The sequence below is a fragment of the Mobula hypostoma genome, chromosome 13 (assembly GCF_963921235.1).
Source record: "Mobula hypostoma chromosome 13, sMobHyp1.1, whole genome shotgun sequence".
Taxonomy (NCBI): domain Eukaryota; kingdom Metazoa; phylum Chordata; class Chondrichthyes; order Myliobatiformes; family Myliobatidae; genus Mobula; species Mobula hypostoma.
In genome coordinates this window covers 41,147,458-41,175,418 of record NC_086109.1, presented here as the reverse complement: position 1 = coordinate 41,175,418, position 27,961 = coordinate 41,147,458, and the positions used below count along the sequence as shown (strand labels likewise).

The window sequence follows — 27,961 nt, the reverse complement described above, 5'->3', positions numbered from 1 at the left end:
AATTCTTCATTCTAGGTCAGTAATAACTAAACTACCTATTCCCCAGTTACAGTGAAGGATAGGATAAACCTTGAGTACTTTATACACAACGAGCTTCCATCCATTAGTGTTGTTGATTGTTGGACTGGCAGAAGAATGCATTTAACTTGCATATACGTGTGGTGTAGGTGATCAGGTGGAATAAAAGTTAGGCAGGGATTGGTAACGTGAATGCAAGGAGATTAAGCTAGGATCAAAGGGTGAAACTGAAATGGACAGGACTGGAGGGAGGTCCAATTGTTCACATGCATCTCAGGGATTCCTGGAAAGTAGATCAATAGTGAGTGTGAACGGTTTGAAATCAATCGCATATTTTGGACGAACAGGGACTCCTGGATCATTCAGCCTGATCTTCAGAGGATGGAACTACCCTCAAGGTATCAAATAAGAGATCAGACTCGAGCTGGTCAGTCAGGGATCTGAAGTGGGTTCTGGTGGTTCTCCAGGAAAAGAGAGAGGGCACCACAGTAGCACACAGTTAGTGTGACACTATTACAACTTGGGGCTTTGGAGTTTGGAATTCAACTCCAGTATTCTCTGTAAGCAAGTTCCTACACTCTTTCCCATGTGTGCATGGGTTTCCTTCATGTCCTCTGGTTTCCTCCCATGCTCCAAAGTCGTACCTGCTACTAGGGTTAATTGGTCATTGTAAATTGTCACATGATTAGGCTGAAGTTAAATTGGCGGGTTGCTAGGCAGTGAGCCTCACTGGGCTAGAAGGGCCTGTTCTGCCCTGTATCTCTGTAAGTAAATAAAAGGATTGGGCGGGGTAGAAGGGTCGTTGTCTTTTTGGAGGTAGTATTGGGTCATGGCTGAGATGGCATTGGAAGAAAAGGTGATCAGTCAGGGGACTGCTGGAATAGGGAGTGAAAGAAAATTGGTAGTCTAGATGGCTAGTACAATGGGAAGAGACTGGAGTGGAAATGGGACATGTTGAATTTGATGTAAATATGGGATGACGTTCGGAAGAAATACATTGACCATCACTTAAAGCACTTAGCTAGACCAGAAAAGGCTAGTCAGATACATACATTTTGCACAGTGCAATAGGATTTCTCAATCAGCATGTAAATAACATGCATGCTCTCCCTGAGTTAACATATTCCCAGTGCATCTGAGAATCATTATTACTGTCAACTGCAATAAGTTGAATTCATCAACAATATATTCCATAAACCAATAATCCATAATTGCATCTTTTGTAAGTTTTAAATTAGGAAGGAATGCTGTTATTCTTTAAATAAAGATTATTTAAATCTCGTAATTACAGGTTCATTCGACTGTATATGGATCCTGAGTCATTCTGTCTTTTTTAAATTATAAAAAGTAATCACAATCTCATTATGATAGCTTCTCAATAGTATTTATTTATTAATATAATAAAGTGCAAAATTATTAATACATTTTGTTCATTTACTTATCTTGTTCATTTATTTTATTATTGTATAGAGTAGTGAAGCCACACTTTTCAGGAGAAGAAGAAAGAAATTCCACAAGATTCATTATCATTAAGTTGCAATCATGTAAACTAAGTTGCTAATAATTTCCACACCACCATTCAGGGCCCTGAACAGTCCTTCCAGCTGAGGGACACCGCACCTACAGTGTCTTTTATTGTAGCTGATGCTCCTGACCCGACACAAATAGGGGGACCGCCTCGTTGAGCACCTTTGCTCTGTCTGCCACAGAGGGTGGGATTTCCAGTGGCCATCCATTTAATTTTACTCCCATTCCTATTCTGGCCTGTTTGTGCATGGCCTCCTCTACTGTCACAGTTACCCATCTCCCCTTTTGCCTGGTTTCACCTATCATCTACCAGCTTATGCACCTTCTACAACCCCTCCTTCTTATTCTGGCTTCTTCTCACTTCCCTTCCAGTCCTGATGAAGCCTCTCGGCACAGAACGTCAACTACTTATTACCCTCCACAGATGTTGCTTGACCAGCACTTATAAGCATAGAAACATAAAACAGAAAACTTATAGCACAATACAGGCCCTTCGGCCCACAAAGCTGTGCCGAACATGTCCCTACCTTAGAACTACCTAGGCTTACCCATAGCCTTCTATTTTTCTAAGTTTGTATGCGTTCCTAATGATTTCCACTGTTGTTGCTGCCATATAGAATGAAATAGTTTCTTCTAAAGCCTCAAGAATTTTCTATTGTATTTGTGAAATAATTTTTCAATTACCTTACCTAGTTATCCAAGGCAAAGTGTGGATAGGATATCAGAGTGAAATTGGAATCAGTCACTATTGCAAGATACATACAAACATTTGTAGTTCAGAAGTTACATAGTCCTTGGAAATCCACAATTTGTGAGAACATTAATGTTGCTGATGATTGTGTTGTTCTATGTCAGAACACTCACCAGTATATACAGAGAAAGCTGCTCATAATGCCCATCAGGATGCCATGTCAATTTGATGCCATTTGCCATTTTTAAACTGCACACATAAACTAACACTCTTCCTTAAAAATACATGGTCAAACATGTTAAGCACCATGAATGATTCTCAAGTAGTGTAACTTAAAAGATTTATTAATCATTTAAAAGATTGTTAACGTCCTTCTATTTGTGATTCTACATGAGCAGGTCCAAGATGCTGGCAGTGGCAAGTTTTGAAGTATATTTTGTAGGTTTTAAATGTTCTGAATAAAATAGTTGCAACGAGTCTGCTGGAAGAACTCAGGGGGTTGAGCAGGATCAATGGGGGGGGGGGGAGAAGAGGGGTGGGGGAAGAAGAAACTTCTGACATTTGGCCAAAACCCAAGTCTTGCTGCAGGGTTTCAATCTCAAATGTTGTCAATTTCTTTCGTCCCCTGATCAGACTTCAGCACCTCAGTCCCAATTCTCCATTCACCAACCTTCCTCCTCACATTGATCATGACTCCAATGCTCCTCAAAACCCCAACCTCTTCAACATTGCCCTTCCTTCTCCCAGTTCTTGTTTCATGTAAATTCCTTCCTTGAATAAGGAGACCAGTACTCTACATGGTCTTCCAGATATAGTGTCACCATTGCCTATATAGCTGAAGCACAACATGAATTCTATTGTATATAATTTCTCTAGTAATAAATGCCAACATTCTCTGAGCTTTCCTGTATCAATATAGCATGTACCTGTGAATCTTGCACTCTGATATCCTAATTCCTCTGCACCTCAGTGTTGTGAAATCTCTCACCATTTATATATTGTATTTATATTTTTCTTACTGTACTATGGCCAAAATTAATAATCTCATATTATACCTCAATTTGCCAGTTCTTTGTTCTCTCACTTAATCAGGCTCTATCTCTGAGTAACCTCTCTATGTCCTAATCACAGGATTTCCTGCTATTTTCTGTCAGCAAGTTAAATAATCATGGCTTTGATGCCTTCATCCAAGTTATTTACATTTGCAAGGAAAGATTTGTGAACCCTTTGCAATTACCTGGTTTTCTGCATTATGAGACCACTCATAAAATGTGGTCTGATATTCATCTAAGTCACAATAATAGACAAACACAATCTACCTAAACTAATAACACATAAACAGTTGTACTTTTCATGTCTTTATTGAACTCATTGTTAAATCATTCACAGTCCAGGCTGGAAAAAACGTGTGAACTCTCGTATTTAATAACTGTTAGAACCTCTTTTAGCAACAATAACCTCCACCAAACATTTCCTGTAGCTCCTGATCAAACCTTCACAATGGCGAAGGGAAATTTTAGACCATTGCTCCATACAAAGCTGTTTCAGGTGAACAGTGCCCCTTTTCCTCTAAACATAGCGGTGTACATTTCTTCAATAATAAGTTCAGCTTTTGTCTCATCTATCCATAGAACATTGTCCCAGAAGCGTTATGGAACATCTGGGTGGTTGTCTGTAAACTTGAGAAATGCAGCAATGTTTTGTTTTGAAAGCAGTGGGTTCCTCCATGCTGTCCTTCTAACACCATTCTTGTTCAGTGTTTTTCTTATAGTGGAGACATGAACAGAAATTTCAGCAAGTTCCAGAGATTTCTGCAGGTATTTTGCTGTTACCCTTGGCTTTTTTTCCACCTCCTTCAGCTTTGCACCTTGTGCTCTTGGTGTGATCTTTGCAGGATGCCCTCTCCTAGGGAGAGTAGCAACAGGACTGAGTTTCCTCCATTTGCAGACAATTTCTTTTACTGTGGACTGATGGAACACTCAGGTCTTTAGAAATGCTTTTGTAGCCTTTTCCAGCTTCATGCATCTCTACAGTTTTTCTTCTAAGGTCCTCTGAAGGTTGTTTTGATCGAGGCATGGTGCACATAAACAGATCTTTCTTGAGAAGAGCAGGCTTTGTCAATAACCTGACTGTCTTTTTTATAGGGCAGGGTACCTCTCCAGCCCACACCTCCAATCTCAACTCATAGATTGGAACACATGACTCCAAAAAGCTTTTGTAGAAGGCATCACTCCAGAGGTTCACATACTTTTTGAACCGAGACTGGGATTGCATAAATGATGCACTCAGTTTTGATGAGAAGAAGTACAATTGTTTGTGCGTTATTAGTTTAGGCAGATTGTGTTTGTCTATTATTGTGATTTAGGTGAAGATCAGACCACATTTTGAATAATCAATGCAGAAAACCAGGTAATTGCAAAGGGTTCACAAACTTTTTCTTGCAACTTGTATATAAACAGTAAATCTTGTGACACACTATTTGTCAGATATTGCCAATTATAAAATGACATATTTATGCCCACTCTGTTTCCTGCTAGGCAGTCAATCTTCTGACCATGTAACAGTGTAATGTTGCACAAGCTTTTACTTACAGCAATATCCCTCCGGCGTTGAACATTGGAATACTTCAGGCAAAATTGGGGAAGAACATAACTGGTCTTGGACAGGAAATGGAATTGGAATATCATTGTAACATATACCAAGGTACAGCGATAAGCTTGCTTTGCAAATCGTAACATGTACCAAGGCAGAGTGACAAGCTTGCTTTGTATATTGTTCACCACACAGATCAAGTCATTACACGATGCACATTTCAGATATACAGACACATTTCAGTTTAAAGTGAACAATACTTTGTGTTTATGTTTACACTCATAGTACAGATACTTTTGGGGTATTTATAATGGTAACTATCTGCTGGAGGGGAATACAATTAACATTGGACATTATTATTGGCAGTTTGCTCTACAAATATGAATATAAATGTTCATAACAGAAACTGTAGTGAAGACATATTATACCTTTCAAATGAAAGGTGCAACCTGCTTTGAATTCTGAACAGGATTTGGGTTGCGGTGTTTCTTGTGGGGTTCATTGGAAGTTCCAGACAACAGCAGGACCTGTTGCCATGTAACTGAAGAGAGACATCTCATGGTGCTGTAAGACGGGAATGCTCTCTAAGAACAGAACACCACCGAAGATGAAAAGCAGCACCACCATTATGGGCCACAGAGAAAGGAGGAGTCTTCTTGGAATAGTTTTGACACTGCCATCTTTCACTCAGTGGCTACTGGCAGGAGGAAAGGGGCAAGAATGATCCGGAAAGGTGAGCCTATCCTACCCACCATTATCCACTAATGCAAAGGTGGGGAAGACAGTCTGATCTGAAGGAATTCTAAGATGGATAAAGGAGTTGCTGATGCCCTCTTTGCTTCCTATTCTAATTCCTTTTGAATGGATGCAATTAAGGACAAGGGTGAGTACTTGTGGTTTCAAAGAAACTAATCTTAAAGCTGTGCAATACATTTTTTTGACATTGCTGTGATATTTCTTCCATTGAGTGCTCATCTCCCACTGGAGTGGGTTGTTGTAGTCTGTCCAACATCATTTGCTGTTTATAGTGCAAAAAATATTTTCAGACTAATTCTCGTGCTAGTAAAATCAACTTCCTCAATGCCTGACTGGGAAAGTTCGATTCCCAGCATCAGAGAAACGCAACACTTTGATGTTTTTTTTTAGCCAGAGGTACAATCTGTCTCAGAATTCTAAACAGGATTTGGCTCGATGTGATCCTTATGGAGTTCATTGCTTCTGGTGCTATTTAATTTAAGCAACAGAGGCAGCATCTTTGGGTGAGAAAATGTTTCTTTTGACTAATTTGTTAATGCTCTAAAATTACCCAATTGTGGAGAGATTTGTATTCCTGAGAAAATATGAAAATGGCTGCAGCCAAAATATGAAGTTATAGGATATTCATGTCCAGTGCAGGAGAATGACAGCCAATGAAGATCTTTTCAGAGATAGTCAATTATATAATGTGAGAAATTCAGCAGCCTAATTAGCACAACAACCTCCTACAGACAGGAATGTGATAAATGACCAGTGATGCTAGTTGAGGAAAATTTTATGGGCAGCATGCCAGAAATAACTTCCCATTTCTTTCTTGAAAAGGAATATTGTATAATCACCCAGGGAACAGAGAGGATCTAACTTCAAAGTCCAGTCTAAGTGACAAAAATGGTGACAGTGCAGAACCTCCTTCGTACAATAATGGATGGATGGGGCAACAATTTGGATTGGAATTTGTTTTTTCCCTGCGCAGAGGATATTGAGGTTTAACAAAAAAGCAAAAGGTATTATAACTTGTAGAATTTAATGAACATATTAACAAGCTTTGTCAAAAATCTAATCAAAGATTTTTTTCTCAAAATATTGATTTTGATTCATTATATACAATGTATGGATTTATGAATATTGATGTATGACAGTTTTGCAAAAGATATAAAAACATTACATAAGCAACTTAAAATTAATAGTTCTTCCTGGACATTAATGATATTTTTAATGGTACAGCATAGAATGCGTTTTGTGTACTGAATACTATGTAGCAGAAATAACTCTGAACTGATAACCACCTTGAATTAGACTCTGAATATGACAATTATTGAGGTTGGCAATCAATGGATCAGTTATGATTAATGTGTTTTACACGGTGCACATGAGAGAAAAGTAGCTGAAACCATATGTGATAAATGTAAAGCAACAGAAATGTGGACGAAGGTGGGAACTGCTACCACAAAACAACATATTTCATGATCTATGTCAGTGATAATAAACTGATTCTGATAATTGTAATCTTATCTTCAGATCTAATTGATTAACAACATTTATGAGATCCAAATAGCATTCAGTTTACAAACCACCTTAGGTGATAGAATGAGGCCATTTGGCCCTTCTCTTTATTAGCAGTATAGGTAAGTTGGATTAGTTAGAAGGTCAAGAGAAGTGGCAAAGTCGTGAGTTTTTCAGACCGGAAGTAAATGTGTCTCCCAAGCATTTGGTGAAAGGAGCACTCAAATTTGGTACATACTGGGCTTAGAAGACACAATTTCAAATACGCAAATGACATGCGACTTAATAAAGGAGTTCATGAAGATCTATGTGGACTATTGGAATGGGAAGACACACAGCTAGCTAAAATTAGAAAAATGAGGCAAAATTTTGTCGGAGTGTGGCAAGTCATTGCAAGCTGCTCTCTGCAGATCATTATTTATAATTGTCCTACTCTTTTAAATATAAATTCCAAGACATAAGGAATTGTACTTACTCTATAACTATAACATTGTATTCTGCAAACTGTTAGTTCTTATCCCTAGTACTATTACCTTGATAAACTGATGTGACTAAAGTAAAATGAAGTTTTTCCATTGTACCTTGGTGCATGGGACAAAAATAAGATAAATTTACAAAATAACACAAAATAAAATGCAGTGATTAGATAGACAGATAGATAGATAGATAGATAGATAGATAGATAGATAGATAGATAAGTACAGCACAGAAACAGGCCATTTGACACAGTGTTGTGCCAAACCCAGTAAAAAGCAAATCAAAAACACCAAACATTAATCCCTCCGACCTACACCTTGTCCATATCCCTCCGTCTTCCTTACTTCCAAGTGTTATGCATAGTTCTTATCTTCCAATACAGTATATTTTTTTTAGCGAGTTCAGTCATAGCAAACAAGCAAAGCAGTGAACAATACTGTGACATTTGGTTTCAGGTATTTAACTGTTTTGTTATAAAGAGGTAACCTAAAGGATCTGAAGACAGTGAAAGCTAAGGCAGGTGCCTTGTGCTACCAATTTGTAGTTATTCAATGTGTTAGAACAATGATTGCTTTTTTCCTTCTACAGTTCTATTGATGCCATTTTAAAGTTAATTCAATCACCCACTTTCTGTATTTAGTGGTATAAAATGTTTTGCTGATTTTCTGACCCACATGCCTTTTGATTTAGAAATTGGTATGCATTACACTTGTTTTTCAGGTACTCTATAAAATAGGCTCCGTGGATACCAATTTGTAATGCAATGGCCTGTGCCCAATCTGTGCTGTCATTAGTTCCACTGCAAAATTCATAGGGCTTGTTTTCCGCTTTCCTGGGCGGATGCCTGAGAAAGGTGTTAAGCCTCCTGACTACATTAATTATTGGCCTAACACCTGTTCAAGGATGCTGCGGTTAGTGATGAGCAAGTCAGCATCTGGCCTGTGCTGCTCAGGGTTTTTCAATGGCTGCCAGCCAGGGGTGCATGTGTAAATATTGTTTTCTCAGAGACAGTTTCTTGTGGAAGTAGGTGGCACATATGTACCTCCCAGAATGAATCCACAAGAAGATAATCACCACCCCCCCCCAACTCTTATCCAGGCAGCTGATGGAAGTGATATCTCCTGTTGAGCAAGCTATCTCTACAGCTGGAAGCAGCCCACCTCTATCACTTAAATTCAATCAGTCTTGGGCCTTTAGTTATTATCTAGTTGTTGCAAATTAGTATTTTTTACCTACTTTGAGTGTGGTGTCATACAGGGGACCTGAGAAAGCAGAATCACACTGTAGATATAGCATTCCACAGCCAGTACAGGGGTTGATTGAATTTGCAATACACATCCTTCTGTTCACCTGTTTTTTAATGTCGCTCACCATGCATCATACTCTATAAAGCAACATTGGAATTTGAAAGCATAGCTCTGTTCCCTTTGATGGATTCATTAATTCTTTACCAACTGTTTCTACAGAATCTCTGAAAGAGTTGTGTGAAGCAAATGAATCTACCTGATATTCACAGGATCTCCAACTTCAGAAACAGAATTAAACTTTCATTTTTAATTGCCAGTCATTACACACAGTCCTGACTTTGATTTACACTTAGTGGCCACTTTATTAAGTACCTTCTTTACTTAATAAAGTGGCCACTGAATGTATATTCATGGTCTTCTTCCGCTGCAGCTCATCCGCTTCAAGGTTCAATGTGTTGTGCATTCAAAGATGCTCTTCAGCACACCACTGTTTAATGCGATGTTATTTGAGTAAATGTTACATTCCTGTCAGCTTAACCCAGTCTGGCTATACTCCTCTGCCCTCTCTCATTAACAAGGCCTTTTTGTCCTCAGAACTGCTGCTCACTGGATGATTTTGTTTCTCTGTAAACCCCAGAGAAGTATATGAAAATCCCAGGAGATCAGCAGTTTATGAGACACACAAGCCACCCTAACTCTCACTAACACTAACACTCATTCCACGGTCATAGCCACTTAATCACATATCTGATGTTTGGTCAGAAGAACAACTGAACTTGGTGACCATGTCAGCATGCTTACATGCATTGAGTTTCTGCCACGTAATTGGGCTGATTAGAGATTTGCATTAACAAGCAGGTGTACAGGTGTACCTAATAAAGTGGCAACTGAGTCAATCTAATCAAATACTTGGGGCTGCATGGAAGTGGTCTCTCAATCTGTCACTGTCTGTTTGGTACCTGGGTTGCAAATGAGTAGATTACTTCTTGCAATGAATGACACTGAAATTGTCCATGTGATGGGATGGAAAATTAGAGTTGAAATTCATTTAGCTGAGGTATTTCTGTTTAGTATTATAATATGTCTAGAACAAATCAATTAACAAAACCTTTTTTTTTAAACAGTGGTTGAAGGAAAATGCTTTGAGAAAAACCCAGTAGCTACAATGTTCTGATGGATACCCTTACCCCAGCACTACTACGTGAGGAACATTCCATCTTTGCTTTTAATAATTTGCATTCAATAACCAAATATTGTTCTTATAAAATGTATGAGCTGCTGGTTGGATATGTGAATCTAAAATGAATGAAGCCTGGACCAGAGTCATGGGCCTCCCAGCTGGCTAGCTGTTCACCATTGGTTAGAGCTCAAAAATAATTTGATGTTTTATGTGTGTGTGTATTTGTTTATGAGAGGAGAGAGGGCGACATGTTATCTTCAATGTAATGGAAATATCCCCTTTCCAAATGAACAGGAAGTAAATTTTATTTTTAGTACTAATTTTAATTGATCAGCAAATCAAAACAGCAAAATTATGTTATTGGTTTTATACCCTACCTGGTGATGCTTTTAAAAATCCTACTGATTAATATTCCTGTCTTTTATATACACAACTAAAATAAAGTAATATCTTCTAAAACCACAATATTGATTTGAATGAAAATATCAGTTTTTCATCTCATGGTCAACAATGTATAACTTGGATTTGCAGATCACAAATGTCATGTTAGTTTTTCAAAACTTTGTAAAATCTGTGGGTTGTGAAGAAAGTTCAAAGGTCAGAGTGGCCTCAACAGCCCCCAACTCTGAACTAAGAATGGAGGCAAACATATCTCACAGAGCAAGAAGAAATCAGCACCTCCTAGATGGACAACCTTGACCATGACCTTGAAACACTTCTCTGAGTATAACCTGCAATAATCTTGCTGCCAATCCAGGCCATGATTCAACTGCAAAACAACAGGGTCTTGGGAGCTGGCAATGTTTCTTTTGAAGATTTTAGAATTTTAGAGTTTAGAAATTCTATATTTTGGCAGGGAGGAACTTTGATCACAAATTTGCACCCTCATCCTTAATGTCAGGGAAAAGGAACATTAAAAATACTGTTTCATAACTATGTTCTATATCACACCTCCAACAAGCTTCCTGCTGCAGCAGAGGATGAACAGGGAAGTGTTCAATGCATTTCACGTCCATTCCAGAAACAAGGTCATCCTAATCTGACATTGCTTGTAAATACAAATCATTGTTCACATATTCACCGAAAGATATAATAAACTGAGTCTTACTTACACTTTGTATTTAGAAAACAACCCAACAAAAAAAAGGTCCAGTGCAAGACCTGAAAAGGGTGGACCACTTTCCATCTTCTTCCTAGGCAATCCCCACTTCTGAAACTGCTTCTCATGTTCCAAGGGACCTCCCAACAGAGGCAGATATCTGCCATGAATTTCTTTATAGCCTTTAATCCGAAAGCGCAGTCATTGGCTGTTTGAGGACCAATGGAAAAGCAGCAAATGTGGAAAACACTCGTGAGGTTAGCCAGCGCCTGCGACTGAAGCTGCTCAACCTGATGAGTGTTTCCAGCATTTTCCAGCACTTCCAGTGTTTGCAGTATTTTTGATGTTCACTCAATGTTGAAGGACTGCCTAAAGATAACACTGAGACAAAGCACATGACCCAGCCAAAACAAAGCAATCATAGATCAAATGTTCTTTGGCTTGGAGTAATACCAGAGAGAAGAGAAATATATTGCCAAAATATATTGAGGCCATTTTTCATGAAACATCAGCAGGCATCAACAATCCCCTCAGGAGACCATCCAAACCTTGGCATTTCACTTCATATACCTGCCTAATCTGTCACAGAGTCAAGAGAACTATGCCCTCCACTCTCTCACGAAAGAGTGTTTGGCCGACAGGAATGAGGATAGATTCATTTGCTCTGGGTATCACAAGAGATTATCAGATCTACCTCATTGCTCAGAGAGAAAGCCAAACATTAGTTTTGCAAATAAGTCTATTGTAGTTCCATACAGTAATTATGAAAGCTTTTTTAAAAATAGAAGTTACACAGCTGACCTGATATAAATCTCAGTGTGTTAACTTTAAAGTATTCCTCTGTCAGATTGTTCACATAGATGAAATTAAATCTTTTGACTTACTCGTCATTGAATTACAATATCGTTGTTACAATGGTGATGAAACCTGTGACTGGAGGACGTTAAACTAGCATTTCCCAGGATATGAAATACAGCCTGCTCAGATTAGAACCTCTAAATGATGACAACAGACTGAGAGATACCGAAGTCTGTTGTGGAAGTTTTTGAAATTCAACCCACAGACTTAAAGCAGCATTTCCAATAACACGAAGGGTATATTAGGAGGTTGGTATCTCCAACGGGCATTTTGCAATTAGCCTTTGCAATTGCTAATCTGAAAAGATTAGCAAGCCTTCAGTTTATTTAAAAACATAATTCTCAAGGTTTAAGACGACACACAGCCTGATATGGCACAGATGCAAGATGCATTCAGGTTCAGATATGGCCCAAGTGCGGAGTGAGAGACACTGAAGCAGATCGATAGTTCACAAAACTTTAATGCGAACAGTGCTAAAGGGAAAATAGAACAATAAACACAAGGCCAAACAGGACCGTTAACTAAAACTCTCAAACGGGAAACAAAGCCTACACTGCGGCTGAAAAGAACATCTAATTATTAAATGAATACCGCTAGTCTTCAGAGTCAGTTGACTCGACAGTCCAATTTCTCAGGCAAGTCCCATACAAACAAAAGCGAAGCAAGTCCAAGTCTCGACAAGGACTACAGTGACAAGTATAGAGTAAAATACTATCACAATTAAATAATAATTAGCTGACACGTGCATATTCACAAGCGTAATTGCCGTAAATACTGTGCTGATGAATCAGTGGTTGTGACACATTCAGTTAGTTGATTATGCACCAGCATTTCCCCTCTGCCATCCGATTTCTAAATGGTCATTGAACCATGAACACTACCTCTCTACTTTTTTTATTTCTGTTATTTTGCACTACTACTGATTCTGATTTAAAAGAGCAATCCAATTAATCCCAATCCCCTATACTTTCCTCAGCGTGCAGCACGCATTTTTCTTTCTAAGTTTTATCCAATTCAGTTTAAAAAGTTTGCTGTGAATTGACTTATTGTCTTTTCAACTTGAATCTTACACTTCTGCAACATTAAGCAATTCCTCCTTAATTAGCAATTTGCACCAAAGTTTGAAACTCCATCAATATTCCTAACCTTTCTACTCTGAGAAGGATGATCCAGGTTTTCTAGTCTATCCACAGAACTGAATTATTTCATCGAGTAAATAACTTCTGGATACATTGCAAAGCCTTGACATCCTATGTAGAGTTCAATGCTACAATACTCCAGTAATGGCCTATAAAGTCATTGCTTCTTTTTGGTTTCTATATCCCATTGCAAACTCAAGGACATTATATTCACTTTAATACCTTTCTAAGCCTGTTTGTCACCAACATAAATCCCTTAGCATTCTCCCTCCAAATATTCCAGCCTATTGCAATGATCTGCGCTGACTGTGGGAGACCACAGTTAGTGCAGCTCGGAAATAACATCACCTCCTCTCTGATAATCAACACTGGTGCACCTCGATAATGTGTGCTTAGCCCACTGCTGTACTCTGTCTACTGGGGCTAGTCACAGTTCAAGCACCATCAACAAATTTTCTGATGACACAACTATTGTTGGCAGAATGTCAGATGGTGATGAGAAGGGATGCAGGAGTGGGATAGATCAGCTGGTTGAGTGGTGTCACAGAACAACACATTTCATGACATATGCCAGTGATATTAAACCTGACTGTGATTCTGATATCCCCATGCATACTGTTTCTTTATTTCTTTACACATTCTACCAATTGTTGACATAAAAGTTGGGGGTGTTGTGGATAGTCTGGAGAGTTGTCAAAGGTTACAACAGGACATCAATAGGATACAGAACTGGGCTGAGAAGTGGCAGATGGAGTTTAACCCAGGTAAGTGTAAAGTGGTTCATTTTGGTAGGACAAATTTGAAGACAGAATATAATATTAATGGTAAAACTCTTGGCAGTGTGAAGGATCAGTGAGATCTAGGGGTCCATGTCCATAGGACACTCGAAGCTGCTGCGCAAGTTGACAGTGTTGTTATGAAGGTGTATGGTGTGCTGGCCTTCGTCAACTGCGGGATTGACTTCAAGAGTCGTGAAGTAATGTTACAGCTATGTAAGACCTTAGTTAGACTCCATTTGGAGTACTGTGTTCAGTTCTGGTCACCTCATTACAGGAAGGATGTGGATACTATAGAGAGAGAGTGCAGAGGAGATTTACAAGGGTGTTGCCTGGGCTGGAGAGCATGCCTATTGAGAATAGGTTGAGTGAACTTGGCCTTTTCTCCTTGGAGTGGCGGAGGATGAGAAGTGACCTGATAAAGGTGTATAAGATGATGAGAGGCATTGATCGTGTGGATAGCCAGGGCTTTTTCCCAGGGCTGAAATGGCTAACATGAGGGGGCACAGTTTTAGGGTGCTCTGAAGCAGGTACAAGGGGGATGTCAGAGGTAAGTTTTTTTATACAGAGAGTGGTGGGTGCGTGGAATAGTCATAGTCATAGTCAAACTTTATTGATCCCGGGGGAAATTGGTTTTTGTTACAGTTGCACCATAAATAATAAATACTAATAGAACCATAAATAGTTAAATAGTAATATGTAAATTATTCCAGTAAATTATGAAATAAGTCCAGGACCAGCCTATCGGCTCAGGGTGTCTGACCCTCCCAGGGAGGTTGTAAAGTTTGATGGCCACAGGCAGGAATGACTTCCTGTGATGCTCTGTGCTGCATCTCGGAGGAATGAGTCTCTGGCTGAATGTACTCCTGTGCCCACCCAGTACATTATGTAGTGGATGGGAGACATTGTCCAAGATGGCATGCAACTTAGACAGCATCCTCTTTTCAGATACCACCATGAGAGAGTCCAGTTCCATCCCTACAACATCACTGGCCTTACGAATGAGTTTGTTGATTCTGTTGGTGTCTGCTACCCTCAGCCTGCTGCCCCAGCACACAACAGCAAACATGATAGTACTGGCCACCATAGATTCGTAGAACATCCTCAGCATCGTCCGACAGATGTTAAAGGACCTCAGTCTCCTCAGGAAATAGAGACGGCTCTGACCCTTCTTGTAGACAGCCTCAGTGTTCTTTGACCAGTCCAGTTTATTGTCAATTCGTATCCCCAGGTACTTGTAATCCTCCACCATATCCACACTGACCCCCTGGATGGAAACAGGGGTCACCTGTACCTTAGCTCTCCTCAGGTCTACCGCCAGCTCCTTAGTCTTTTTCACATTAAGGTGCAGATAATTCTGCTCACACCATGTGACAAAGTTTCCTACCGTAGCCCTGTACTCAACCTCATCTCCCTTGCTGATGCATCCAACTATGGCAGAGTCATCCGAAAACTTCTGAAGATGACAAGGCTCTGTGCAGTAGTTGAAGTCCGAGGTGTAAATGGTGAAGAGAAAGGGAGACAAGACAGTCCCCTGTGGAGCCCCAGTGCTGCTGATCACTCTGTCGGACACACAGTGTTGCAAGCTCACGTACTGTGGTCTGCCAGTCAGATAATCAAGAATCCATGATACCAGGGAAGCATCCACCTGCATCGCTGTCAGCTTCTCCCCCAGCAGAGCAGGGCGGATGGTGTTGAATGCACTGGAGAAGTCAAAAAACATGACCCCCACAGTGCTCGCTGGCTTGTCCAGGTGGGCGTAGACATGGTTCAGCAGGTAGACGATGGCATCCTCAACTCCTAGTCGGGGCTGGTAGGTGAACTGGAGGGGATCTAAGTGAGGCCTGACCATGGGCCGGAGCAGCTCCAGAACAAGTCTCTCCAGGGTCTTCATGATGTGGGAGGTCAATGCCACCGGTCTGTTGTCATTGAGGCCACTGGGACGTGGCGTCTTCGGCACAGGGACGAGGCAGGATGTCTTCCACAGTACAGGAACCCTCTGGAGACTCAAGCTCAGGTTGAAGACATGGCGAAGTACTCCACATAGCTGAGGGGCACAGGCTTTGAGCACTGCCAGCAAATGTGGTAGAGGCAGATACAATAGGATCTTTGAAGAGACTCTTGATTGGTACATAGAGCTTAGAAAAATAGAGGGCTTTGTGGTAGGGAAATTCTAGGCAGTTTCTAGAGTAGTTACATGGTCAGCACAACATTTTGGGCTGAAGGGCCTGTAATGTACTGTAAATTTCTGTGTTTCTACATTTATGTTGTAATGACTCTCCTTATTCTAACTATCAAAATGGATCTCTTTAGATCTTACTGTGAAATGTTTCGCTTTCTTGATGTCTGCCCTGTTCTCTGATTTGTTTATGTAATCCTGGTCTCTTAGAGTCCACCTCATTACCTACCACATTCATTTCATGTTAATCTATTCTCAAATATTCTCAAAAATTAGACATTTTGTTTTCAGCTTGGTCTTTGACGAAGTTATGAACACATTTTTTAAAACTTTTCCCTATTTGTTTAATTTATGTTCAATATCTTCCATCATCCAGCAAATCCTGTATTGAATACCTTTCCTTTCCCCTTGGTTGTGCCTAAACTAGCTGAACGCCATCCAATGTTCATCTGCCTTTAAGTTCACAAACTTATCTTTGCATTCTCTCTCGACTAAATCTGTCATCAGCTCACAGAAATTTATTCTCCAGATCAATACTTACACTCATGATTACTTCAAGTCTTCATGGATAAAGACTTTTACCCTAGTGAAGTTATGATCAATGTTTCCCAAATATCTCTTTTTGATTTTATAGCACTGGATACTCAGCACTCTTTAACTTGGGATGGTATTGGTTTTGAACACTGTCTTGTGTACAGTTACTGATTTCTTTATACAACTATGTCCCTATGGGTATAATTCTCCAACATTATCAAGTTACTAAATTCCTTGCACCTTTGCATATATCTTTCGTCCCTTTATCTTCTTTCCATTATTTGGCGGATAACAAATAAAAACTTTATAATTCATTATCATTTATTCCTTCTAATCAAATTGGTTACATCTTCAAACCCTCAAATTCCCTTTTCATGGTGTAATTATCCCTGACCTGTGTTGTAAAATACAATCACTTTATTTTTTCCCGATTTTTCCTGAGATTATTGATTGTAGCATGAAAGAGAAAAAGATTGTTCATTCCTTCACTTATTTGGGGCAACTCATTCTGATTTTATTATCCATCAAGTCAGAGACAAAGGGAAGTAGACCCTTACAGCACAGAAACAGATGTTACAACCGTGGACTCTGTCACGGGATCTGTGGAACAGATTCAATAATTTCACCTGTGAGTATGCACATTCCAGTTAATTACTGTTTCATTACGGTGGTGTTTACTGCCTTCTTTTCCTTCTGGTCTTGTTGAGACTTGACCACAAGCACAGCAACGTTTGTTTTCCCTGCTTACCCTCACTCTTTTCCAGGAAAGAAGACTACCGTTTCCATCGACACCGTAAAGGATTCTTACTTACTTAGTATTTAGTTATTGCTTGCAGCCTCAGTGCTGGCATTTAACTTTCAGTTTGAGAGTTATAGTTAACGGTCCCGTTGGCCGAGCATTTATTGTTTTTCTTTTCCTTTAAATTCTGCAACAGTTCTCATTAAAGTCAGTGAACTGTCGATCTCTCTCTCCACACTTGGGCCATGTCTGACAACAGACCCTTCAACTCAACCGGCGTATGCTGACTGAGATGCTCTTTGAAGCCAGTCCCATTTGCTCACATGTGGCCCATATCCTTCAAACCCTTACCTGTTCAAGTGTCTTTTAAACATTGTTAATGCACCTGCCTCAGTCACTTTCTGGCAGTTCATTCCATGTCTGGGTTACTCTCTGGGTAAAAAAGTTGCCACTCAAGTTTCTTATTCAGTCTCTCCTCCCTCACCTTAAACCTATGCCCTCTAACTCTTGGTTCCCAAACCTGAGGTAAACGACTGTGTACATTCACCCTATCTATGCCCCTCATGATTTTGTACACTTGTTCTAATGCTCCAATGAATAAAGTCCTGGCAAGCTCACCCTCTCTATAGAACTCAGTCCCTTGAGATATAGCAACATCCCTGTAAATCTTTTCTACATTCTCTCCAGCTCAAAGGCATCTTTCCTGTAGCAGGTGATCAAAACTGAACACAATATTCCAATGCATCTCAGCAACATCTTGTAACATGACTTGCCATTCTCTCCTCTCCCCTAACAATTTCTGTATTTAATCTGATGTGACTTGTCTTTTTCTATCCTCAATGCAACTTTTACGTCTTAAGTATGTAATTCTGGTGATTCCCCTCCCCCCAATGTTGAATGAGCTGATCCGCCTCCAGCTACACTACTTACTTAATAATAACATTTATCTTGGTGACAGAAAGTTAGAATAGGCACTGCTCCAGATGAGTGTAACCAGAGTTTTTAAAAGGATAATGTAACATGGCTTTATAATCCTTGCCTCTATTTATAAGATTAAGGATCCTAGTTATGTTTTTGAACAATGTTACGAATATGTGATTTCCCTGTTATACAAGACAAAGCTGGAAATGATCAGCAGGTCAGGCAGTATAGAAGGAGGAAGAGTTAACGTCACAAGTTGGGTCCCTCTATCAGAACTGGAAAAGAAGGAAACCAGTTACTTTAGGAACAAGAGAAGGTGGAACACAGAATATTTCTGATTGGATGATCTCTTTTGTTCATCCATTTGCCTTGCCCCATCCTCCCTGCTACTAAACTAATAGTTTACTCATCTTCTCTTGGTGCCTCCAGACATTCGGCGTGACAAGGGAGGATTATGAAAAAAGTATGGCTCTATAATTTGATATTCTGCCCTCAAGAAAAACACATTTCTGAGTCCTTTGAGCCAACCTGATTTCCACTAAATTCAGCTTTATTTAGTGTTATTTCTGTGGGTAAGGAAGTTAATGTGTGAATAAATACTGTTTTCTTTCTAATCAGACTTCAAAGCAATTGAAAGTTCCTTGAGGTGAATGAGTTAACAGACGATCAGCACGAACAGGAAATACAGAGCAAGATTCTATTCCTTTATTTTTCCTTATACTCATAAAGGAAATAAAGAGATATTTTGGTTTGCTTTTCAGACAGCTTTATAATACTTAAATTGAAACCAATATTTATGACACAGCTCTTTTTATTTCAAATGGCATGTTCGACCACAAATGAGAATATTTAGAGTCCATGAGCAAGTCTTAGCCAAAGCATAATTCTTAATCCAACAGCTGCCTGCTGATATTTTCTTCCTCGTAACTAGTCATATATTTTGAACATTGTTTTGGGAAAGCTGAAGGATAAAAACTGAACAGTTCCTGAGGGGTCTACTGGTTGAGAACTCGGTATAATATGCAGTCAATTTTCACTTCATGTAGAGCTGGTGATATATTGCAACATGTCCATACACTTACTGCTAGCTCTAATGCTCCTCTTAAATCTTGACACTTACATATAAACAGTTATCTTACCTGAGAGTCCACCCACATCCATTTTCTTTAGATTCTTTGCCTCCAGAATGCAGACTGTGAGTTTCCCTGCTGTTGGTACGTAGCGCAATGAGGTACAAATGTCTCCCAGTTTCTCAGGCTGTACAGGAATGATGAAGAAATTTAGAATGCTTGAAAATGCAGGGACTTGTGCTAATATTATTGCATGTGACTGTAAGTGCTCTTGTAAGTACATGTGTTGTGTGCTGTGTATGACTGTATGTATTGTGATGCACCTTGGCCCCGGTGGAATGTTGTTTCCTTTAGCTGTATAAATGTGTATGCTTTAATTGCAATTAAACTTGAATTTAGACTTGAGGCATCTTTGGAACTGTGATTTCATGTCAAAATTTCTGATGAACGTTTTAAATTCCCACTCAAATAGACAAAACAAATCTGGTCATTTTCTTGTGAAACACCACCTCCCCTTTGCAAAGAAACCTTTGAATGAAATCAGATTACTGTGTAGGCAACACTGCAACCATTTTGAGAAGGGTTGGTTTTTGAGTTTTCATGAAAACTTATTTCCATGTGCTGCAGATAATAATGTGACCTGAGGTTTCTCCACTTGGGCATTGCTTTGAAATGTAAACGTCTCAAAAATCATTATAAAATGCTCCATGGTATATTTAAGTGTGGTGCCTTGGGCAAAGTTTGATTTGAAAATGAGTTCTCAATGCTGAAGTCGAACACATTGGATCAATTGGATCAATTGAATCAATTGGGCGTTAGAATGTCAACAGAACTCCTAAACCGTATACTTAACCCCCTACCTCTTCCTTCTCAGCGCTTTCTAGATCACGCCATTCTTCAAGCTGTTGCCCCAGGTCAACTTTGGTCATTAGGACTGACACTTGACCAATGCAGTCGTGCTTGGAAAATCGATCAAAGTCATAAACTGCCATTACCAATGTCTTTCCTCCCAACTCTTGATAAGGAACCTGTGAATAAAACATCATTTAAACATAAAGGATAGCAGAACATCTGCAAATTTACTTTGTCCTTTGCTGTTGGGTTGTGTTACACTGAATATTATGATTTCTGTAACTGTAGCAGATTTCCCTGGGGGCAGAAATCCAATAATTACTGAGATACATCTCGAAATACAGAGTTTCAGATAAGTATTTGCAACCGAATTGTCCTCTGGAACATTTTCTAAAAAGTCAAAGTTATTTGCATATTTCTTACTAATTTATGAAGTATTATTTACAAGCATTGATAATTGATTGTACATAAATGAAGACAGAAGAAGCTACAGATGCTGGAAAATGGAGCAAGAAATGAGCTGCTGGAAGTCAGGGAGCATCTGCAGAGAGAAATGGACAGTTAACATTTCAGTTCTACAATGAAGAGTGTCAACCCAAAATGTGGGCTGCCTTCTTCCCTCCACAGGTGATAGATTGTACACCCTGCTTGGAGATGGTTATTTCCATTTTAACTAAGTAGGTTGGCGAATCCTTGTTTCTTGGTCTCACCAAGCAATTTCTTCATCAATTCATCATAGTTTTGGCATTAAATATGCTGGCTAATTGTCCTATCATTTCTGCTTCTCATTCAGCAACATTACTTACTTTCTGCAAGAAGTATTTCCCGCATTTAACAAAGGGGGAGCAATTGAGTTTTAGTTTTCATCAGTTAGAAAAAAATATATAAATTGAGCAAACACCATAAATGCAAGAAGTAATGCGAGTGATATATCACCAAGACATTTTGTGGGCAGCTCACAAATTTACTAGCTATTCTATTAAATATACTTCTTGTGGACTATGATCTCTGCAATTCACAGCCTGTAATTTCCACGTCGGAGGTGTGCTTTTGAACCATCTGAACGATCTGGTGTTTTTGTGGTCTCCTGAAGGAGTTCATGAACTGAGCTCTTGAGAATGCAAGTACGGCCATTGCTAGGCAGACTTCAGGCCTGATTGAAGCATCGGGGCCTGGGCCTGAGATCAAAAAATTAACAAATGTTTAGCTGATTTAAATGCTGAGCCAGATTAAAAAGATTAAGGCATCCAGGTCAAGGCCAGAGGATGAACCAATGTTTAGATCAATTCTCCATTTCAGCCAAGTTCCCATACTGAAGCCATCCTGTCCGCCTGGGTTTGACCTGTCTTTCCCTCTTCTTGCTGATGCCTTTGAGTGGGTGGTGCTGGAGACTTGGGTCCATGCTGCCAGGTTCGGGAGTTGCTGTTACCCTACAGCCTTTGGGCTCCTGAACCAGTTTCACTCACATCAGCACTGAACTGGCTCCAAAGCTGCGGCCTGTATCTATCAGGCTCCTAGACTGGCTTCACTCATGTTAGCGCTGAACTGGCTCCGTGGCTTTGGGCTCACGTTCAAGGTCTTTGCGGTTCATGTTCTGTGTATTACTTTTGTTTTACTTTTTTTATTGTTCGCTCAATTTGTTCCTTATTTGCACATTGGATGTTGGCCGGTCTCGTTATGGGGAGTTTATTGTGGATTCTATTGTGTTTCTTTGTTTTGTGGCTGCCTGCAAGAAGATGAATCTCAAGGTTGTATATGGATTACATACATTGCTAATATGCAGAGGGAAATCAGGTGCCATTAATTTAGTAGTCTATGGGGAATTGTTTTGTATGTCGTAATCTATAGCTCACTGTTACCATAACACTGCCATAGGGGCTAACTCTGTTGATTTGGCACATCGCAGCTCAAAACGATTTATCATTCATGAGACCATAGTTGAATAAATCTTCAGTTTTAGTACTCCCTCTGCAGAACTTCCCACACTGAGAACACATATGAAGAATTTGAGTAAACGCCTCATTAACTTCATGGTCAGGAAATCATAGGCCTATAAATGAGCTGAATTCCCATTACGTGCTTCCAGTGTCTGGAACTCGGTATGAAAACCAGAGAAGTGAACTGTTATTCCACCGTGTGATGAAGTTTGATCTTGCAGGCTGGAAAGGGCGTCATATGCAGCCCATCACCTATACTGAACGGATCATTTATACTGGGGTTAACAGTGGGAATGTTATCATTTTCCTCATCAGCCGTGGGCTCAGGATAAGGAAAGGCATTCACCAGGATCACCAATCCTGATTCCCATCCAGCAACATCTGTGTGAATAGCATATGTCAGAGTTGATTGTCTCTGATGGGCTGCTGTGTGTTCTACGCTGGGCCTGAGGGTCAACACTACATGCGCCCAGTCAAAGTAGAATGGTTCTTTTAAACCAACATCCCACCAAAGATTGTTGTCTTGGGTAAAAAGGTGGGAAGAGAAAATATGAAAAAGAATATAGAGAGGGCTAAATGCATACTTGAGTATTGGCTACCAGTCATATTTAACTAACTTCAGTGAAGAGAAAGGAACGAATTATGCAGAGGAGAGTATAATTCACAGTCAGTACTACCACACACATTTAGCCCTGGCAATCTATGATAAACTTAATTCCCCTTATCTGAAAGTCATGCAACAAGTAACATCAAGCATGTAACCCCTCTGCGGACATGTTATACATGGCAAATTCCTCAAGTAATACAGTGTAATGTTTGCAGTTAAAAAATACTGCTGTTTCCACAGCCTTGAGATTGAAAATATCCTCCACTAAAGAAGGTTGCTGCTGTGACATTGCTATGCCAAAAGGTTACAATCAATAGCGTCTCATTCCACCGAGATGCAACGCAGAGCGTCATAGGAAGTCATTCCTGCCTGTGGCCATCAAACTTTACAACTCCTCCCTTGGAGGGTCAGACACCCTGAGCCAATAGGCTGGTCCTGGATTTATTTCATAATTTACTGGCATAATTTACATATTACTATTTAACTATTTATAGTTTTATTACTATTTATTATTTATGGTGCAACTGTAATGAAAACCAATTTTCCCTGGGATCAATAAAGTATGACTATGACTATGACTAAAATGATTTGCTACTCTTTCTCTCTCGAACCATTTTAATTTCAATAGATGTGAATAGGGCTGTGGGTACTGTGACATTAATACATATTGGCATTTAATAGTCATTTGAGAAAGGTGCTGGCTACATCACTGATCTGTTATCTTAATGTCAATATTTTGAATAATTTGGCTTTTGGTGATGTTGATGTGTGTTGGAATCTCCTACAGGTGGCAGTGTGTTCGATTTATCTTCATCCTCAGGAATAAGACATAGCACCAGTGACAAAATGAAGACGTTTTGCACAATTTTTCAAATGCTTCAGTTTAACTGAGGAAAAGTAAATAGGTAACATGATTACAACTTTGACTTTGATAAATAGGAGTAAAATGTACTTCGATATCCTTGAGTATGTTAATTCCTTGCCATATTTGACAACAAACCTGAGGCAGAAAGGATACTAATGAAACTATTGGATTTTAAAGCTAAATATGAATTGCAGTCTGATATAAGATTGTTTGGAGAATCAAGATTGTAATCATTCATTTTCTGCCTAGTAATTACTTTTTGAAAGCCCTAATATTCACAGTTTAGGAACACTATGACCACTTCACATTACAATGGACTGTTTTAATTGTATTTTCTTTTAAAAATCATGTATAATTTCAGTTTGTGTTTTTTTTCTGGTGAATGTTGCTTATATGTGCCTGTGATGTTGTTGCAAGTCTTTTTTCATTGTACCTGAAAAGATTTTTGGCATAAAGGCTCTGATCATGCTCATCTAATTCCAAAGGGTGGGTCACATTATCTGCATCCCAAGCACCAGACTACCATAATGACATCACTACTCCAAGCTCTTAATAGGACGGAGAAAACATTTCAAGTATGACCACAAAAATCTCCTTGAGGGAAAGAAAGAGAACCCTCTCTCCACCTCCTGGGAAGCCCTGGCCTGTGATTGCTTAAAATGAGGCAACTGGGAATATACTGAGCGTCTCAGATCTCTGTGGTGAGAGCACATGGAGGGAAATGTACAACATCCCAAACCATCCACTCACCCACGCCCTTAGGCATCACCTGGCACATGTGTGGTAGTCAGCAGATCGCACGTAAAACTCTTAAACTGCATCAGAATGGGAGTTGAAGCAAGTCATCTTCATAGGAAAAAGACAATAAAGAGGAAATTTCTTAAATGACAATAGCCATTGTACACTAAATAGATAATAATAGGCATCCGTTAGTCTCGTGAGACCATGGATTTGTGCCTTGGAAAGTTTCCAGGGTGCAGGCCTGGGCAAGGTTGTATGGAAGACCGGCAGTTGCCCATGCTGCAAGTCTCCCCTCTCCACGCCACCAATGTTGTCCAAGGGAAGGGCATTAGGACCCATACAGCTTGGCACCGGTGTCGTCGGAGAGCAATGTGTGGTTAAGTGTCTTGCTCAAGGACACAACACGCTGCCTCAGCTGAGGCTCAAACTAGCAAACTTCAGATCACTAGACCGACGCCTTAACCACTTGGCCATGCGCCAACACACTAAATAGATAAAATGATTCGTAATAACACAACAATCCAACACAGGATACTGGAGTACACAATACACTAGACGATGTAGAAGTACTTGTATCATTGCATAGTATAAACTAAATTGGGGGTGAGTTGGAGGTGGAGTTACCTATAAACCTAATCTAAAATTCTAATTTAATTCTGAAGAATAAATAATTGTGATGATGAGTGCCAACTAAAAGGGAAGTGACAGTAACAGTGGAACTGCAGGTCGATTAATCTATGATAACGAGTGGGAAATATACATGAGACCATTATGTTCACCTATTATACGTTGAATCAGTATTCACCTAAACTCCATAAGCAATGGTTATTGTGGAATTGAAGTTAGTGATGGATTGTGACTTCTGAGTGTTCAGAATTAAATAATTGAACAACAAAGTAGATGTTGTTTACTTGTATACAAAAAAGAGCATTTCAGAAATTGTATTTAAAGGAGGTTCAAGGCTGGTGTCAATAATTTCTGCTGTAATTAAAACCATTGAATCTCAATGGATTTATTATGCAATATCCATTGGATGCTATCGGAAAGTATTTAACAGTAAAAACGAATAACACAGACCTCTAAGACTGACAGAAAGCTATTCAATGCATCACCGCTTGCTAGGAAGTATTACCTTGAATACAAAGGATTCATTGAAGGTAGGATTTAGAGTCTTCTTCTGAACTTTTGTCTCATATTTCTTCTTCTTATCTGGGAGCAGGAAGACTTTAACGTAAGGGTCAGATGTTCCACCTATGTCCAGCGCAGGGAGCTCAGCTGCCTGAATAATTCCCACTGTTAGCTGTAAAACAGGAATGAAGAAAGTGTCAATCTTGATGTGATTACCATTACAGAGTGAAGGAGGGCAGAAGGCAAGACTTTCAAGGGGAACTTGGATGAACAGATGTAATTATTGCTCAGATTCATTTGACTAGTGTTCTGCTTTACATATTAGTCTGCATGCATTGTAAACAGCAGAGCATCTCTTCACAAACATAAAAGGTTTCATAGATGCTGGAAATCCAGAGCGACACCCACAAATTGCTGGAGGAAGTCAGCAGGTTAGGCAGCATCTATGGAGGGCAATAGGCAGTTGATGTTACGGGCTGAGATCCTTCATCAGGAGGGTAGCATAGTCACAGGAAAGCCAATCAGTAAAGCATTAGCAGCAAAGATAAGGGAAATTGATAAAATAACAATAAACGGTGAGAAAGGATATCACGTTGTCATAATAGGCTCCATCTTAGAAATGTAACATGGTATTAGTTCCTTTTCTTGCAATACCAATGTAAAAGGTCCCAAAATGGACCAATACCTTCCTGTCTTCCAATTAAGTATCAAGGTATAAGAAATCTATCTGCAATTCCTCACTCATTCCCATGAGGGGAAGAAACATTTGCCTCGTGGCTTCACTAAATATGAAAGGTATTGTTATGTGTGAACTGACATTGAGGGTCTGCAGTGAAGACAGTTGAGCTGTACCATTAAACTGAGCAGGATCCACTTGCTCTTTAATGAAGTGGGAATGTGGGGAATTTTAGATGGCTCTCTTCTGACACTTGGTGCCTTCAACGGGGCAAGCACAATTTAAAAAACGAATCTATAGAAAACATGCAAGGAGGCAGATAACATAAAAAGTAGACTCAAATAACCTGGCCAAATTTCACAAGATTTTTTTTACTCCTCAAGATATCGAAGTCACTGAACAAGGCTATAATAAGACAATAGCAGGTTGTCAGTTTATCAGGAATACTTTCAATGTAACCAACTTTTAATTTATTTATTTACTGACATACAGTGAGGAATAGGCCTTTCAAGCCATGTCACCCAGCAATTCCCCATTTTAACCCAAGCCTAAACATGGGACAATTTACAATGATCAATTAATCTACCAACCAGTATATTTTTGGGCGGTGGGAGGAAACCAGAGCACCTTGAGGAAACCCACACGGTCACAGGGAGAACCTACAAACTCGTTACGGGCAGCAGCAGGAATTGAACCTGGGTCACCAGTACTGTAAGGTGTTGTGCTAACCATAACGTTACCGCACTGTAACATAGCCTGTTACTCACTCGACAATGTCTTAAAAATGGTTCCATTACCTTTGCGGGAAGAATGATATTTCACACATTACATGGGCAAATCTCACCAACGGCAGCAAATGGAGCCAGAATGCTGTGGATATATTGATTCCTGCACAGTGTATATCCTTAATGACTGTGGACGAGCCATTTTTCCCCCTTTAAACTAATTCCAAATCACATCTTATTGTACTGTAGCCAAGACTGCAGGCAAATCACAAGGGATTATTGGAAAATAATATTGTGGCATCTAATCATTCATTTAACTTGGATATATACACCTAAATTACTGGTGTTCTTACTGTTTAGGTTTGATGGTTCCAAGTGGACATATTTTGCTCTTCCTTCATTTTAAAGTATTGATGAAATATATCAATGCTCTGCACCAGCTGCAATTTTCCCCCCTAATAGATTATTCCCCTCAGCAACCTGCATTAAAAAAACACTTCAGAAGAGTTAAATTGGACAGCTCCAGAAAGCAGACTATCTGCTCATTAAAACCATTCCTTTTGCAGCCAGCACTAATTAGCTCATTGCTTCAGAAGGGATGAATGTCACACAGGACCAGCACTTACTGTACTAGCCTGTGTGAAAACCAGCCTGTAATTTTTAAAGTTGGGTGCATCTGTACATATTCTGGAATTTTTATCAACCTTACAACCATTCAATCTTTTCACAATGTGGGTGAGAGCAGACTTGACCTGCGTGCAGTATTGATAGGTTTCATCAACGTTGAATGAGAGCAAAATATGTCTACTTTGGATGATACATGAAAGGAATCAGGCACCAGTAATTTTGGTGTAGATAGAAGATTCATGCCACAGTATACTGAGGATACACTGGAGACCCTGTTGCAGAAGTCAGAGAGGAGGAATAATTTCCTTTCTCCGCAGGAGGACAGGAGGAGGGAAGTGAGCTGTGCTGTCATATAGCATGCGCCCAGTCGCCAAGACCAGGATGTTGTGCTGCAGAAGTTCAACGACCTCATTCGTGGTTAAAGCTTCTTGAATGCACCCGTCCGTAAGTGCTGCATCATAACATGAGCCCAAGGCACTGCTTGATTAATCAGTGCT

At 39.7% G+C, this 27,961-nt stretch overlaps 1 protein-coding gene across 1 annotated transcript in view; it reads right to left on the bottom strand.

Annotated features, from left to right (window-relative positions):
- LOC134355948 (synaptotagmin-B) overlaps positions 1-27,961 on the bottom strand; it is a 425,398-nt gene that overhangs the window by 74,320 nt on the left and 323,117 nt on the right. The window contains exons 5-7 of the mRNA XM_063066488.1: positions 25,441-25,608; positions 20,167-20,334; positions 19,376-19,493 (exon numbers count right to left, since the gene is read on the bottom strand). Of these exons, the coding sequence (XP_062922558.1) occupies positions 19,376-19,493; positions 20,167-20,334; positions 25,441-25,608 (454 nt within the window). The remainder of the gene's footprint in view (positions 1-19,375; positions 19,494-20,166; positions 20,335-25,440; positions 25,609-27,961) is intronic.